This window comes from Falco peregrinus, chromosome 5 (genome assembly GCF_023634155.1).
Source record: "Falco peregrinus isolate bFalPer1 chromosome 5, bFalPer1.pri, whole genome shotgun sequence".
In the NCBI taxonomy this organism is placed as follows: Eukaryota; Metazoa; Chordata; class Aves; order Falconiformes; family Falconidae; genus Falco; species Falco peregrinus.
The window spans coordinates 85,146,341-85,161,239 of record NC_073725.1 but is presented as its reverse complement, the minus strand read 5'-3'; the positions used below and the strand labels follow the sequence as shown (position 1 = coordinate 85,161,239).

Here is a 14,899-nt window from a genome sequence, read left to right as displayed (position 1 = left end):
GCATCTATGTGGAAACAATTTTATTACTTCTAAAAAGTATGTGCAGGGCTGCTTCTATCCACAAGCGTGAAGTGGCACTTGATTTGAGTGTGATACATGGGGAAGCTGGGAAGCTTGTTTAAAAAAAAAAAAAAAAAAGCAAACACAAAAAAACCCAAACAAACACCACAACGGAAACCCTCACAAAACTTCCCTTGCCCATTTTCAGAACATGAATAAATTTTCTTTCTAAACATTGCCTATGTTCTTCTCAATATAACTGCTGAAGGATTTTGCATGAAATTAGCAAATCCATTATTATAACTCTTGAGCCTAAAAGGGAAACAATCTCTAGAAGAGAAAGTCCTTCAGAACGTTCCTTTCCTTTCTTTGACAAACAAGTCTAGCTTAAATTATCACAAATTGTGGATGACTTAAATCTTTCCTTTTTCTAAAGATATGCCAACCAGTCTAGGATATGGTCTTGCTCATTGTTACAAATTTTGAACAAAATACGTTGGTTTCTTACAAATGTGCTTAATTTTTGCTCCCACCCAGTGTCAGTTAATGGTGTTTGTCATACAAAGGGAAAAAGCCTAATTCTTTAAACCAAAGGACTGACTTCAGTAATACTTCCCTTTTATTGTAAAGATTTACTAGATAATTTGAGCATTTATTCAGATCTCTAATCAACTTTGATTTTTCTAGAACTAAGACAGAATTGCTTTTAGAAGAAATACTACCTTACCTACATGTCAGTAGTATATTATGGCAGCTCTACTTCATGATCAGCAGTTTACGTGAATTAGGCTATATTGTACTTCTGCTGTTCCAGCCCCTGAAGCGTATCGGGATGTTGTCCAAGCTTCCACCTGGGATACTGCTCTGTTAGACCTCAGTGCATGTTGGAAAGTGAAAAGGTGATACAGTTCAGTTGGATTTGCTGTCCTAGAAACAAGCTTAGTTCCCATCTCTTTCCTTTTCCACAGGGTGAATCGGTGAAATACTTCCTGGATAACCTGGATCGGATTGGTCAGCTGGTAAGACATACCTTTTGCTTTCTGAACCAAAAGAGCTGAAAAAGATAATAGAAGCCTGGATGTGCTATAATTAATGCTTTTTAGTTTGTGAGGGTTTTATTAAATAATAATGTATTAATAACTTCAGTGTTCTCTCTCTAGAAGTAGTAAATAGAAAGAGTAAAAAACCTGAAGCTTAGTATTTGCTTAATCTTTTTTGACAAGATAACAAATACTGTTTACGGAAGTTGTATGCATGCACACTTTTTTTTTTTTACCTGTCCTTTTACACAGTCTCTGGATATCATTCACTTTCTGTGATGATCTGATGGTTGGTGCTACTTAAAGGGAGCAGAATGAAGCCTTACCAAATTAAAAAAAAAAAATCACTAGCACCTGTGAGATTCAAAATCTGTAATGAAAACATCCTTCAGGAGATCTGAAGAGTAGCGGTGATAAGCTTCTGAAGAGCAAATTTTCCTACAGTGGTAGGGTAGGCTGGGCTAGAACCTGTGATAGAACATGTTGCTGTTCCCACTGGTCATGGAGTGTGAACCCAGAAGAATTATTTCCACTAAAGTTTGCAATACATCCTTTGTAAGAGTAATGAACTATGAAAAACTACATTTCAAAAAAAAGGAAAAAAAAAAAAAACAACCAAAAAAAACCACCACTTTTAGGGATGACTTGGTGATCTGCTTTACTGAACGCTACCTAAATGGTGATAACAGTGTAGCTAAGAATTTCATAGTGGAAAAAATACACTTCAGCCTGAAAATGAGGCTTGAAAGGTAAAAATGTGAACAAGTGCATTAGTCCTATATTTTTATTCTCATATATCTCAGGATCTTCTGTAGCTGTTTATCAGTGTGCTCAGATAAATGGTCAACAGTTCATTATTCTCAAGTTGAGTATTCGTTTTTCACTTGATGATTAAAAAAATCATGGTTCCTATTGATTTCTCCCATTACTTTAATACTGGCATTAGCCAGCATTTTGAAGGACTTTTGTTGACACTTTTCTTCTTTCTTTTACAGAATTATTTCCCCAGCAAACAAGATATTTTGCTGGCTAGAAAAGCCACAAAGGGGATAGTAGAGCATGATTTCATCATTAAAAAAATACCTTTCAAGATGGTGGATGTAGGTGGACAGAGATCTCAGCGTCAAAAGTGGTTCCAGTGCTTTGATGGAATAACTTCAATTTTGTTTATGGTCTCCTCCAGTGAATATGATCAGGTTCTCATGGAAGACAGGCGCACAAATAGACTTGTGGAGTCCATGAATATCTTTGAGACAATAGTCAATAACAAGCTTTTCTTTAATGTTTCCATTATTCTATTCCTCAACAAGATGGATCTTCTTGTAGAGAAGGTAAAGACTGTCAGCATTAAGAAGTATTTCTCGGACTTCAAAGGTGACCCTCACAGGCTAGAAGATGTTCAACGTTATCTGGTGCAGTGCTTTGACAGAAAGAGGAGAAACCGTAGTAAGCCGCTCTTCCATCACTTCACCACTGCCATAGACACTGAAAACATTCGCTTTGTGTTTCATGCTGTGAAGGACACGATCCTTCAAGAGAATCTGAAGGATATTATGTTGCAGTGAAGGAGAGCAGCCCATGTTCTGTTAAATTTGCTGGAGGGTTAGATCAAAGTTTTTATTCTTTCTTTATGGCCCTTGCATGTGGTGTAGGACCCATGCTAATTACTTGGCTCAGGAATGCTGTAAACTAGCCAGTCCAAACAGAGGAGCTATAGGCCGAAGGAGTCAAATGTTGATGTTAGCTACTGAATCATTTGGACTAGAAACACTACTGAAACATGGCCGTTGTAGGTTCTGTACCTAGTTTGGAATGCTGAATAACACAACCACCTTCTGCCTTCTTAGAAAAAAGAAATCTCTGACAACCCACGTATGGAAGATGCATTGTTTTAAATGAATGTGCTCATTTTTCAGAGATGCTAGTTATGCAAACTGCCTTTTTTTTGTAGTTTGGAGGTGCTGAATCAATCAAACAAATCTAAATGTAATGAGATTGGCAGCTGCGTTGGAGAACATTAGTGGAAGTTCCAGTCTTAACCCTTAGGGATATACCCAGATCTTGTGTGCATGTTCAGCTTTGCCAATGGTCTGGAATCCACTTATCAAGGTTGATGCACAGCTCTTGTCTGAAAGTTTTGCATGAGTCTCCTGAGGCAAAAGTCTAAAACTGTATAAGGAAACCCATGTTGGAGTAAACCGGATGGGAAGTTTGGGCCTCACTGATACAGAGAAGGGTTTATTTTGCACTATGTGTGAAGGGTATTACATCATGGGGAAACGGATTTCCTTGGTGAAGCAGCTTGTGCTAGAGCACCTGACCATCTATCTGCACAGTGGGTGCTCAAGTGAGATGTACTTCATGGAAATCCAGCACTGTTCTCACACCCACAGTTGGCAGTGTTTGTGAAGGTTCAGTATCTTGCGTGACAGGGCTTTATCTACATTCAAAAGTTTGAAAGCTGATTAAACTCTTAAGCAAAGGTTTGGTAGTACAGCAGCTGCTTGATTAGTTCCCAACAGCTGACCTTATAGGAAGACTGAACACCCTAGAGATCCCAGTTTTACAGCTGCACTGATGTATTTGGACAGCAAGACCTTGCTGTAAAATTAGCCTTTAATCTGTGTCTTAATGGGATCTTTAGCCTATAGTAATGCACATGTAATTCTGAGTACACTCAAGTTTGGAGTTGCCCATTTTGGGCAATGGTTTGTGTGTAAAATTGCAAGAGGCTATAAATAATGTTGATATGAACTGTTAATTTCCTAGCTCTCTCAATCTGTGCAACTAACTGTCAGGTGCCTTTTTTGTGTACAGATATATCGGATCTTTACTTCTACAGTGGGGTACATGGACAAACTGAAGATCTGCCTTTTATATCAACATTGTAGTGCTCTCCATTAGGTAATTTTCAAACATAGTTTACTGTTTACTGCAATTTTTGTCATAGACTTTTATCCAAGAATAAAACCTGAAGGGCTGTTTGTACCCGTAGAAGGTCAGCAGATTCCCTGGAGTTCATATCCCCTTTGAGCCTGTAATGGCATGTCAAAACAAGCAACATTTTACTTCAGCTGGTAATCCCATGGGAAATGTGGTCAAAAAAAGTCCTGTTCCGTTGTCCTTTCATGTTAATTTGGATAAAATCTGGAATCTTTCTTCCCCTCTGAAGCTTGCAGATGTTCATATCGGTATTTTTGGGTAGTTTGCTAATGTAGCAGTCTCTTGGCTTTCTTGTGCAGGCTTCAGAGTGGGAAAGATGTGGCTATTTCAGTGCCGTGTAGCGCGCACAGTGTCAAGGTAAGAAGCAACTGAAAATTTGCAGATGGGAAAATCTAGCTTAAATTTGAGCAAACTTAATCAGGAATTAGCTTCTTTGTAACAAGTCTTATTTTTGCCAGGACCAACTCTGTCGTTTAAATATTTATTCATTTTTAACCTTGAAGGGGGAAAATGTTATGTGACTAATATTCAGATGGGGGGAAACTCTTCAGACTATTACATTTGAAAAGGTAAATGTTTCAACACAGTAACGCGAACAAGTTTACTCATCACATAAAGTGCGTTCCTGTAAGCTACTCCGTTTGTTTGGCTGAGGACTAAAGACTGTATTCAAAGCTTTGAAGTATTCTTGGGGAGCTAGGTAGTAGTTTCCACTTCACAGAAGACACTAGGAAGGAAGAAGCAGTTGTGGGCTGATCTGACTTCTAGGTTGACTTGACTTTTCCTAGTTTGCTGTGAGCCTTATTCTTTCACTAGATTTTCTAGATGGGCTAGTATTATGCTTGTTTTCTCAAATGAGTTAAACATTCCCTTTCAACTGTATTTCTTTCTCAAGAATTACCTCAGTTTTATGTCTGAATCTACTGTAGTTTTACCTGGGAGGCATAGCATGGAATTTCCTGTTCTCTTTTTCTCTTCATGCTCATCCATGGTTTTGTATCTTTAGTAACCTCACGGATTTAAAGCTCTGAGCAGACTTAATAATGCAACTTATATTTTAAGTAACTTAAAATCTGCACCTGAAAACGAAACAGAATGAGATATCTCATATTGAGCTCTTCAAGCATATAACTTTTTTTTATATGATATGGTAGTTTTGCACACGAAATCAGAGGTTTAGGGAAGCAGTTTGCTCACCTCAGGCCCATTATTGCCTTTCTTCTTTCTATTGATAAAATGGGCCTAAACACAATGCTGTAATCTGCGGATGGAAATCAGTAGTTTGGCTCTGTGTTCCATCAAACTTTGATAGTGATGGTTCACACCAGGAACCCAAGATCAGGAACAACTTCTTGCAAAAGTCAAGCACTTCTCAAGTTTGCAAAGAATCTGGCCCATGAGTAAAAAGGACTTAAGTGGCAGCTTTCTCTGCAAAATACACTTCACTTCTTGCCACAGCTGAGGGGGATTTTGTTTATTTGTTTTGTCAAGGTATATTGTTGTATAATAAAGCCAGAAAATCTTATGGTAAATCAGTTAATTACTAAGCAGAATTTAGGTAGATTAGGTTGTACAAACATCTCAGGATAGGCTTGGTCAGTTGCTTAGTCCTTCCACAAGAAACAAACAGATAATTTTATTTTAAGTGACATCCTGGAGAACTTTGCAGGTAAACACAGCTGGAGATAACATTTTCTTCTTCTTCTTCTTCTTTATAGGCTTATTGTTCATTTGGCTAGTCAGGAAATGGGTCACAGGCAGGATGATAATCAGATGGAGACCTTGAATAACTACTTTTTTTAAAAAAGAAAAAAAAGGCAGCCTTTTGCTGTCCCTCCTCTGACACCCACAGGTCAATGACTAGTGATGGGGTGTTGCAAACAGGTTGTCTCTCCCAAGGACAAAGAGAGGAAGCGCTTGCAAGAGAGACTTATGTAATCTTGCAGTTCCATTTAAGTAGAAAACCTAAATGGGAGTCCTTTATCAAATGCTGCTTTGTATTTGTTGTCCTCAAAACAGGCTTTAAGCTAATATAGCATATCAGTCAGTACCATTCCTTCAGATTGCAGTGATGTCATTCTCTGAATAATTTTTAGATGGCATTACAAAGTGACAGATGAATTAGAATTAAAAAGGAAGAATAGTTTTCTAAGTGACATATTTATAGGGAGTTGTCACTTTGAAGGAATTAAATAGTTCTTAATGTTGAAAATTAATTAATATCCATTATGGAAAGTAAATTACTGGCCCCTCAGCTCTACACTACAACTCAAAGATGCTTCCAGTTTGATAAAAACACTTGATCTTACTTTATTTAATATGTCAGCATAGATTATTTGACTTATTAACTTGATAACATATTCATTTTTAAGAAATACTGCTGTGTAAAGCCTAGAACCGGGCATGTTACAAGCATGAAGAAGCTCCTGAAGATGACTGTTCACAGGCTTTCTGAGCCAACTAAAGCCTGAACCTCAGCCAAGCAGACAGAGTGGAGAAGCTAATGGCAAAAAAAGTGTAGTGAAATGGAGCAGGAAGAGCTCATCTGTGTATGGCACAGCAGAAAAAAGTGTAATTCCACTAGGATAGCTATAGTAGGGTTTTTTGTATGAAAGGTGGCACATTTAAAAAGTGTGTCCCGTCCTGTCCGTGTGTGATCCCCCCGCCTTCATTCCCATGTCCCCATGCCCCTGGGTATTCACCAGTCCTGGTTACTGTAATCTGCAAAGAATAGTAGAGTTAAAGAAATTAAAAGAATAGACATGGAACCACTGAAGAAACTAGCAGCTTTTGTTAGTGACAGGCAACTACCTTCCAGAGAGTATAACTTTAGAAAACAAGCCCTTTGCTGCCTTTAGATGGCTGTCTGTGGATATTAACTTCATATTTTAGAGTATTTTCTAAGTATGTACCTCTTTAGTTCTCCTGGAAAAAAATGATTCTGCTGCATGGAACTACAGGATTTCTGTAAAAGGCCCTTCTGATTTTCAAGTAGGGAGTTTTGACGCCTGACTTAGCTTTGCTTGTGTCATCTAATTTTCAGGAGTACTTACGGGTTCATAGGCAGTTTGGTGCATGCCAGCTTGAGACACAAACACAATATGCAGTAACACCTCCATACAGCGCAGCTTGTCAAGTAAGCCAAACACTGATCTCTCATGACGAGAACTACGTTGATTTTTATAAGTTTAATAGTAGCTTCTTTTCTATATCATTTTTCTAGTATAAAATCACATGGTGTAGTCAGGGGTTTTAATATAGCACTGTTAACTCTTTACCTCAGTACACTCTAATTCTGTAACACAAAGTGGTGGGTAGGGTGTTTCAGTAGCAACTATAAAACATCTGTGCCTACTTCAGTAAAAGAGTCTTTAACAGATTTCTAGGGAGCATGCATTATGGATCAGGAAGGCTGGCATGGTCTGGGCCAGACTTGGCCTGAATTAATATTAACTCCACACACTTCTGGGTGAGGACTGTCTAGCCTAGTGGGGAAGTAATTGCCAAGACAATACAAGACCTAGTGCGTTTTAGTATTACCTGTTTTGTCATTAGCTGGGGTGATCTCCGCTTTGTGCTGTGAAGTGGGCACTTCTTTGTTTTAACACTATTCTTTTTTTACATAGATGGAAGTGAGTAAAGCCAGGATATTTAGAGCTGAAACTGCTGCTCTACTCACCAGGTGATGCTATCTCTGCTCATCTTGGTGGTTGGATGGTTTAGCTTGATTCTTGACATTTTTATCTTTTTCTAATGGCATTTGGAAAGCAGTGTTGAAGTTAATCTATGTGTCGATATGCTTGTTTTGTTAATGAGTGGGGAGTATGGAGGTACTAGATTGTCAGTGCTAGTGGTTCTGTGCCTGGCTTGATGAACTGTATCACAGCCCAGCTCTTGGCATATGTCTGAAGGTCATACATTCTGTCCAATGTGAAAATATTCACAGTTGGAGAGGAAATAAAGAGCAGTGCTGACTTCCAAGGTGGGCATTCTGGTAAAAAAGCCAAAGTATGTTGGAAGGGAGCAGAAGAGGAGAGCTATTTTCTTGACAGATCCCAAAAGCTGATGGTGCTTGAAGACTGACTTTATTGAAGTGAAATGCCATCTGTGTTGACCCCAAAAGCTTTGAGTGACTCCAGAGAGCTATTGGCTGTGAATTAACAGCAGCAGGCTAGCAAGGCTGCCCATGCTGCAGCTGCACACCCTTCCGCTGTAAATCTCTCTTCATCTGTTCATAACTGGGTGCTAAAACTCAATTTCTGCTAAATTACAGTATGCAAATCTCTGGCCAGACAGTGCATTTTACTCCTTTCTAACAACTACCTAAACTTTCTTCAAGATACCAGAGTGTGAGAAGTATCCCAGGGGAACGGCTAGGTAGGAGACTGTTTCCATTATTTGAATAAACACTGCAACAGATGGAGAGTAAAAATTGTTGATAAGTAAGACCTGAGAGAGCATCTTATGAGGGAAGGAATAGATTTTTGGATAACACTGACTGCTTCTCTGCTAGTACTTCCTGTCAATCTCTTGTGCTGAGCTTATGTGCAGGTGGTTGGGCACAAAAGTTGAGAAAAGATGGCAGGGAGAAGGGGGATGTGGAAGAGAAATGATCTTTTGGTAGCTCATGAGACTTGGAAAGCATGGTTGGTGGATTGAGGTTTGAAAACCTGTTCAAGCTCCCATTTGTATTGAAGCCATTAACTCTCTTATGATGAGATAATGTGTGTTCTTCCGGTGTACAGGTTTTGTTATCTCAAATGTGTAATGAGCCTGAATTGATGGTACAAGCTAAAAAGTATTTCCGGAGACTCCACTTAACAAAATAGCTAGTATTTATTGCTCTTGTGATGAATTGTCTTGTTTATGGATGAATATGTATGAAAGCAAACTGAAAACACAAAGTTATTTCATGACACAATCATGTAGCTAGGAAGCCAATTAATGTTATCTTTTATTCTGCAATTTACTTGCTCTCTGGTGCCTATGCATTGTAACACACATACTATGCAATATCATTCTCTTTTTTTTAAACGAGTTCACTGCACTGGGTAAGGAAGGCCTGAGTTTAGCCTTAATTTTCTAACAATTCACAGGAAAGTACTTTAAAAACCGTGACAAACTAAAAGAAGGTTAAAAAATGCATAAAGTAAAAGCACAGTTCCAGACTGCTCACGTAAGTGTCTTTCTAGCACCAAACAGCATCCATGATAGAAGCAGCTACTTGCTGTAATAGTTTCAATTTATGAAAACTGTGTACTAGATAAAATTATATTGTGATGTGTAAAAAGTGTATTTTACAGCTTTGGTGACTTAGTTTACTGTTTTGTATATATGAATTTTATAAATCTATTAAAACTTGACTTGTTATACTGTTCTTCTTGGGTTTTATCTTTCAACAGAGTCTAGAGTGACCTTTTTTGCTTTATTAAAGAATTTTCTGCAAGAGACCCGCTTTTTGAATAAATTACAGCATGGACTGCATGAAATTTCAGCTGCCATGCAATAAAATCTTGTTCTGTAATCTTTATGTATCTCCCGCCTTTCCAGTTCTGGTCTGAATCATTCTTCCCAAGTCTGTCCAGGAATTGAAGGCTGGTGGAACATTAACCTGTATAAAACTTCCAGTTCAGTCGTCTGTAGCATTTCCATAGCTGACTTAGGCATTGGAACTAATGGGAAGTGGAAGGGGAGACACAGCTAGAGTTTGTGCTTATGTATTTTAAGCTTAGCAAGAATTTTTTAATGATTAATATTAAATAAATATTAAATAGTTAACCCTGTTGAGTTGGCAACACCTGTTAGAGATTCCTCTTTGCTGTATAGCATGTGATAACAGCCATGGGAACTATACTTGCTTCTTTCCAGTGCTGGTCCTCTCTGCTGGACTCGCTTGTGTGCTGTGGTATCTTCTACAGCGGCGTAGAACCACTGACCTTTGGAGAGGCATTGGTATCCCTGTCTTACGGCATCGCCATCCTGGCATCAACTAATTGTGCCAGAACTTAAACTCCAGTTCTTAGGAATCTCATTAACCTTTTCTCGCTTGTACTTCAAAAGGTCACATCTGGCAGATTTTTGTGGCAAACCTTAATTGTTTCTTGTGTGAACTAGTAACGGCTAATCAATTACATTGGCAGGTACACAGTCTGAAACACTTCGTGGAGCATTGTTTGTCCTTTTTACTAATCATTGGAAATGTTAGGGCCTCTGTTACATCAAGCTTTCAGGAATGGCTGACTTTTGGTTTTGGGATGGGTTTTTTTTTTTTCCCCCCAGAGGTGCTGAGCACTTTCAAGTAACAATGCATATTGTCAGTGTTTGGCATCTCTGAAAATGAGGGCAGATGAATTGAAAATTCAGTATGTACTAATAGGAGGTTTCCAGGTGTGATCAGGTACTTTCTAATCTGAGAAAGTCAAGGCAACAGCAGCAGCTCCAAGTGACCTCTTTGGTCAGCTCTGTGAAAGCAAGTGTTAGCCCTTTCCTGAGCCAAATTATTCCAGTGAATTACAGAGCTACAAGATAACATACAGAAAAAGTTTAATAGGTTTCTCACTGGAGCAAGAAACAGCTCTTTCTGGCAATATCTGCTGGAGCACATTGGTGTTGAAAACAAGGGCCATGCCAGGTGGTTGAGACGCTTTACCAGCAGGCAGCAAAGGAGGGGTTATTTCAAGTTGTCAGTTCTGCCTGCTCTAAAGCTGGCTGGAGTTTGGTTGGTTTGTATTGAAGTTCTGTGGTATCTGAATTGCTGAATCTCCAAAGACTTAATCAAAATAAGAAATGTGTTGTCACTGGAGTGCCTGCCTGAGCTCAGTCCTTCCCTAGTCAGCAGTTGTGAGCAGGCACTTAAACAGCACCAGTTTCAGTGGGATTTAAGTTTTTGTTTGGGACACACGGAAGGAGGCTTGAATCAGGGTATCTTAGTGACACCATTTTTCCATACTTGCCAATATTTCTGTATCTCAAACTATCTCACTTCATACAGCAAAGATGTCCCTTTCATAATTCAGCTGCAGAGATGTTGCCCCGTAAGAGCAGAGGCTGAGGCGGTTGGCTCTGCAGGTAGGTTTGTCTTTTCAGTGCTGAAGAATGCTTGTACCCCAGGGACAGCCTAAACTCAATATATTAACTTTGGATTCTCTTCCCTAGGTCAGCATGGCTACCTGTTACTAGAGTGTGTCTTCTGTAATTTCAGTAATTCAGCACTCTGAAGGTAAAAGGGAAAAAACCATGACTAGTTCCCCAGGGAGAGGCTTCTCTAAAGTACAACATTGGCAGGGCATAACTTGTATTTTTGCTAAAGTGTACAAGGCATAAGGTTTGGGGTGCTTATAGTAACATTTAAATGTTCATTACAGCTCTTTGAGGAGAGAAATTAAATCTTGTGGTTTCTAGCTCCAGTCTGGTATCTCATTATCTTGTACAGACCATGGAGGAAGTTTACTCAGTTACTAGCAAATATTAATCAAATTTCTTGCCACTCTCCCCAAGACTGACTGGCATCTTGGGAATCTGCATGGTCTTAGGGGAGGAAGAGTTATTAGGAAGAGTATGTAGGGATTTTTACAAAAAGTATCTTTCCTTTTAAAGCCTCCATTTAGCCCAGCAGAAACAGACTTCAGTTAAAAGTATTGGGTTTTAGGGGAGGGGAAGTGGTGCTATCCACTCTTAAATTGGAAAGTGCTGGATACTGGTGGATAAATGTCTGTGGAAGACACTGGTTTATCCTCTCCCACCTTAGCTAGTTGTGGGCAATTTCACCCCTAACTAGCAAAGAGTGGGGGGCTATTTGAGGGGATTTTGTTTGTTTTTTTCTTCCCTGGACAGTTGTGTTGTACCCCGAGTCCCTTCAATTACAGCAACTTCTTGTTTTAAGTGTAGGAGTGGAATGTTCTGTTTATTCTTGGGAGAAGATATTTGTCTCTATGAGCTCGTAAAGCTATTAAAAGACTGTGTTTTCTGCTCTGTTCAGGATTATAGACTTGTAGAAGTCTCTTCAAAATAAGTATCCTTGAGCTTGAGGCAGAAAGGGTATGACTGGATTTACTTTGATAGTGGAAGATGTTCCAAGTAGCCACGGGATGGTGTGGTTTGGGGGTTGTTCTGAGCCAGATGAGTCTAGTGCGAATCTGTGTTGTCCCATTGCCTTAGGGGTTGTTACATGGGAGACAGCAGCTTCAGGAAGGAGTTGCCTGGTTCTGCTGGAGGATCTCCGAAGGCAGGTCATGGGCAGGGTTCAATTCTAGATCATCTGCCTGTCATAACAAGGCACCCACAGGTCATGAGCCAGAGAAACGAAAGCGCTGCCTTCCCAGGGCTGCGGGGCCGGGGCGGGGGGGTATTTGTAACTGGGTCTCAGCTGCAGACCAGCAGCATTACCTGCTCCTGGTGAGGAACAGCGCTGTGTCCGCAGCTGCCAGCCAGAGCCCCGATGCCATGCCTCAGCAGCCTACTGGTACCATTGCCCTTTGGGACTTGCCTCCTTTCCCGTCTGGGTGCCCAGTTCCTTTCACTGCCTGTCTTCCCGCAGGAGGCTCAGCAAACTGTGGCTGATGTACTGCACAGTGAACACCCAGGTTCTCCTGCCCGCTGCCTACTACGCACTGGAACTCTGTTCCTGGACCATTTGTAACCAACTCCGATCTTGGCTGCTGAGTTGCAAGTAACTTCTGGGGGGTGCATTTATATATAGAGTACCCTACTACTTGCAGATGGTTGATCATGCAGCTTGACCTTCTAAAATGACTCCCAAGTATCTCATCTGTATTTGTTTCACAGCTTGGCAGCTCATTAGCTGAAAGTTACGCTCCTGTTCCCATACCTTTCCAAGTTACCTCCCTGGAAACCTGCTGCTTAAAATGCAGGAAATCTTATTTAGGGGTTTACCTGCAATTTGGTTTACTCCTAATGCCCATCAGCTGTTTTCTGCCCCTCTACAACTCTGATACATGCAGAGAAGAGTAGGAATTGCACCTTTGTGCTTTAGTCCTGGTTATCACCTTAATTTTCTGTGTAACCTTGGCCAGTCACTTTATTCCTCTGTGACGCAGGTTGCCTCCTTACTCCTTAGACTTTGTGATCTTAAGTACTTTCAGACCCTGGGATAAAATGTTGCACTGCGCTGTAATGTACAGCAGTAGTGCTGGAAACCTTTGCTGAGGTGAAGAGTAGCTAGCTCCACGGAAGTGTTCTTGCATGAACAAAAACCTGTGGGGTAATAGTGCATGGATCTTCTCTCCTCCAGCTGCTCAAGAACTTTAAAAGTGTATTCAGCTACTTTCTGCCTTTCACTGCAAAGTTGCATATTGCCTGTGGACCCTGCTGAGCTGCCTATGCGAGTAGGTGAAGCTGCGAGTTACCGTGCTCATTTACTTCTTACTTGGAGCACTTCTGGACAAGCTGAGCTGGTAAGTGGTGGTTCTGTCAGTGATGCTGTCAAAAATGCCCATTATTGGTAAGCAACAGCTCTCCGGCAGAAATTCATGCTTTCGCAACAGAGCGTACGTGAGTCAAGCATCACATAGGGAGGTTCCCCATCGCTGACTTCTGCCAGAAGTTGAGTGTGTTTCTGTGCCACCCCTTTTCTCTGTTGTCTTTGGATTTGTTGTGATAGAAGGCTGCCCATTTCCCTTAGGCAGTATTGTCATCCAGAGTTTATGGCCCCTTTCTGGAAAGTTCCTAAAGTTCAGCGTAATGGTTCAGTACAGAAGCAAGAGCGAACAAGGCTGGACAACATGTAATCTCTTGCTTAAAATAGTAAATCTGTTAAGGCAACAACAGAGCAAGTATGGGGCAGTACATGGATTTGTAATTCAAGCAGGATTAGTTTGGAAAATTTCTGCTGCTGGGAAGAATGTCTTGGATGAGAACCCCACCGCCTTTGAGGCTGCCAGGAGAGGGCGGCAGCAGCGGCTCCGCCGCACAGCGCCTGCGCCCAGGCCAGGCGCGCAGCCTGGAAAAAATGTTTCCAGGAATTGCCGTCATCAGTCCCGAAGCCAGAACTCCCTTTTTCTCCCCTTATGAATCATGCGGATGTGAAGTCAGTTGTGTTTCTCAAATCCAGTTGAATTTACTACGAGATCATCTGTTCTGCTCACCTGCACGTGTAAATCTCAAGCTTTTCTCAAACGTCTTCCCCTGATCTTCTCCCTTCCCGCTCCAAAAATGCATTGCAGGGTTACTGCGTGGTTAGATCCTCTCTCCTCCCAGCTGAACTGGACCCAGTCCTGCCTGCTGATATTTTTGGATGGGAGAAAACCAAAGCACGGCCACGTAGCTGTGAGCCACCGAGCGCGTTATCAGTGCTGAGGTCTGAGTGAACTGGGGATGGAGAGAGCCTTCCCCCAGCCTGCTGCTCTTACAGAGCTCAAACCCATTGCCCTCTTGAGCTCCGGCTATAAATAGCCGGAGAGGAACAGCATGCCCCAGCACTGGGGAGACGGGCTCTGCAGCTCCTGGAGCCAGCACGGCACCGGTTCCTGGTGAGTGGGTGACTTAGGGAACAGAGAAGAGGGAGAGGACCAGGGTTTTAAGTTCTCAAGGCAGAAAGAGAATAATGCATGTGTAATTCCCCCCTTTCAGTTAATAGTCAATGAGTGTGTGAATGTTTTCAAAGGGTTTTCTCTCCTGTGCCAGTCTACAGAGGATGTGAGATGTTACAGCTCGTGGCTCCAAGCCTGGCTTTGAACTGAAGCACCTCAGGAGATCCCCTCGAGTGTCCGCCAAAAGACAGTCATCACGCTAACGCTGTTCTTTATGGCAGAGGAGCTGCCAGGGATCTTTCTGCTTTACTCGCTGACTCTGTGCCTGCTGTCTCCCCCACTACTCCTAGTGTGTCTGTCAGCCTCAGTTGCCCTCCTGCCCTCAGCAGAACCTCCAGCTGATGGGGCAGCCACCAGAACGGAGATGAA

General features: G+C 41.2%; 1 protein-coding gene across 1 annotated transcript in view; it reads left to right on the top strand.

The window, feature by feature from the left end:
* Positions 1–9,360, top strand: part of GNA12 (G protein subunit alpha 12) — a 44,371-nt gene extending 35,011 nt beyond the window's left edge. The window contains exons 3-4 of the mRNA XM_055803639.1: positions 969–1,019; positions 2,036–9,360. Of these exons, the coding sequence (XP_055659614.1) occupies positions 969–1,019; positions 2,036–2,605 (621 nt within the window). The 3' untranslated portion in view covers positions 2,606–9,360. The remainder of the gene's footprint in view (positions 1–968; positions 1,020–2,035) is intronic.
* Positions 9,361–14,899: the final 5,539 nt, after the last annotated feature.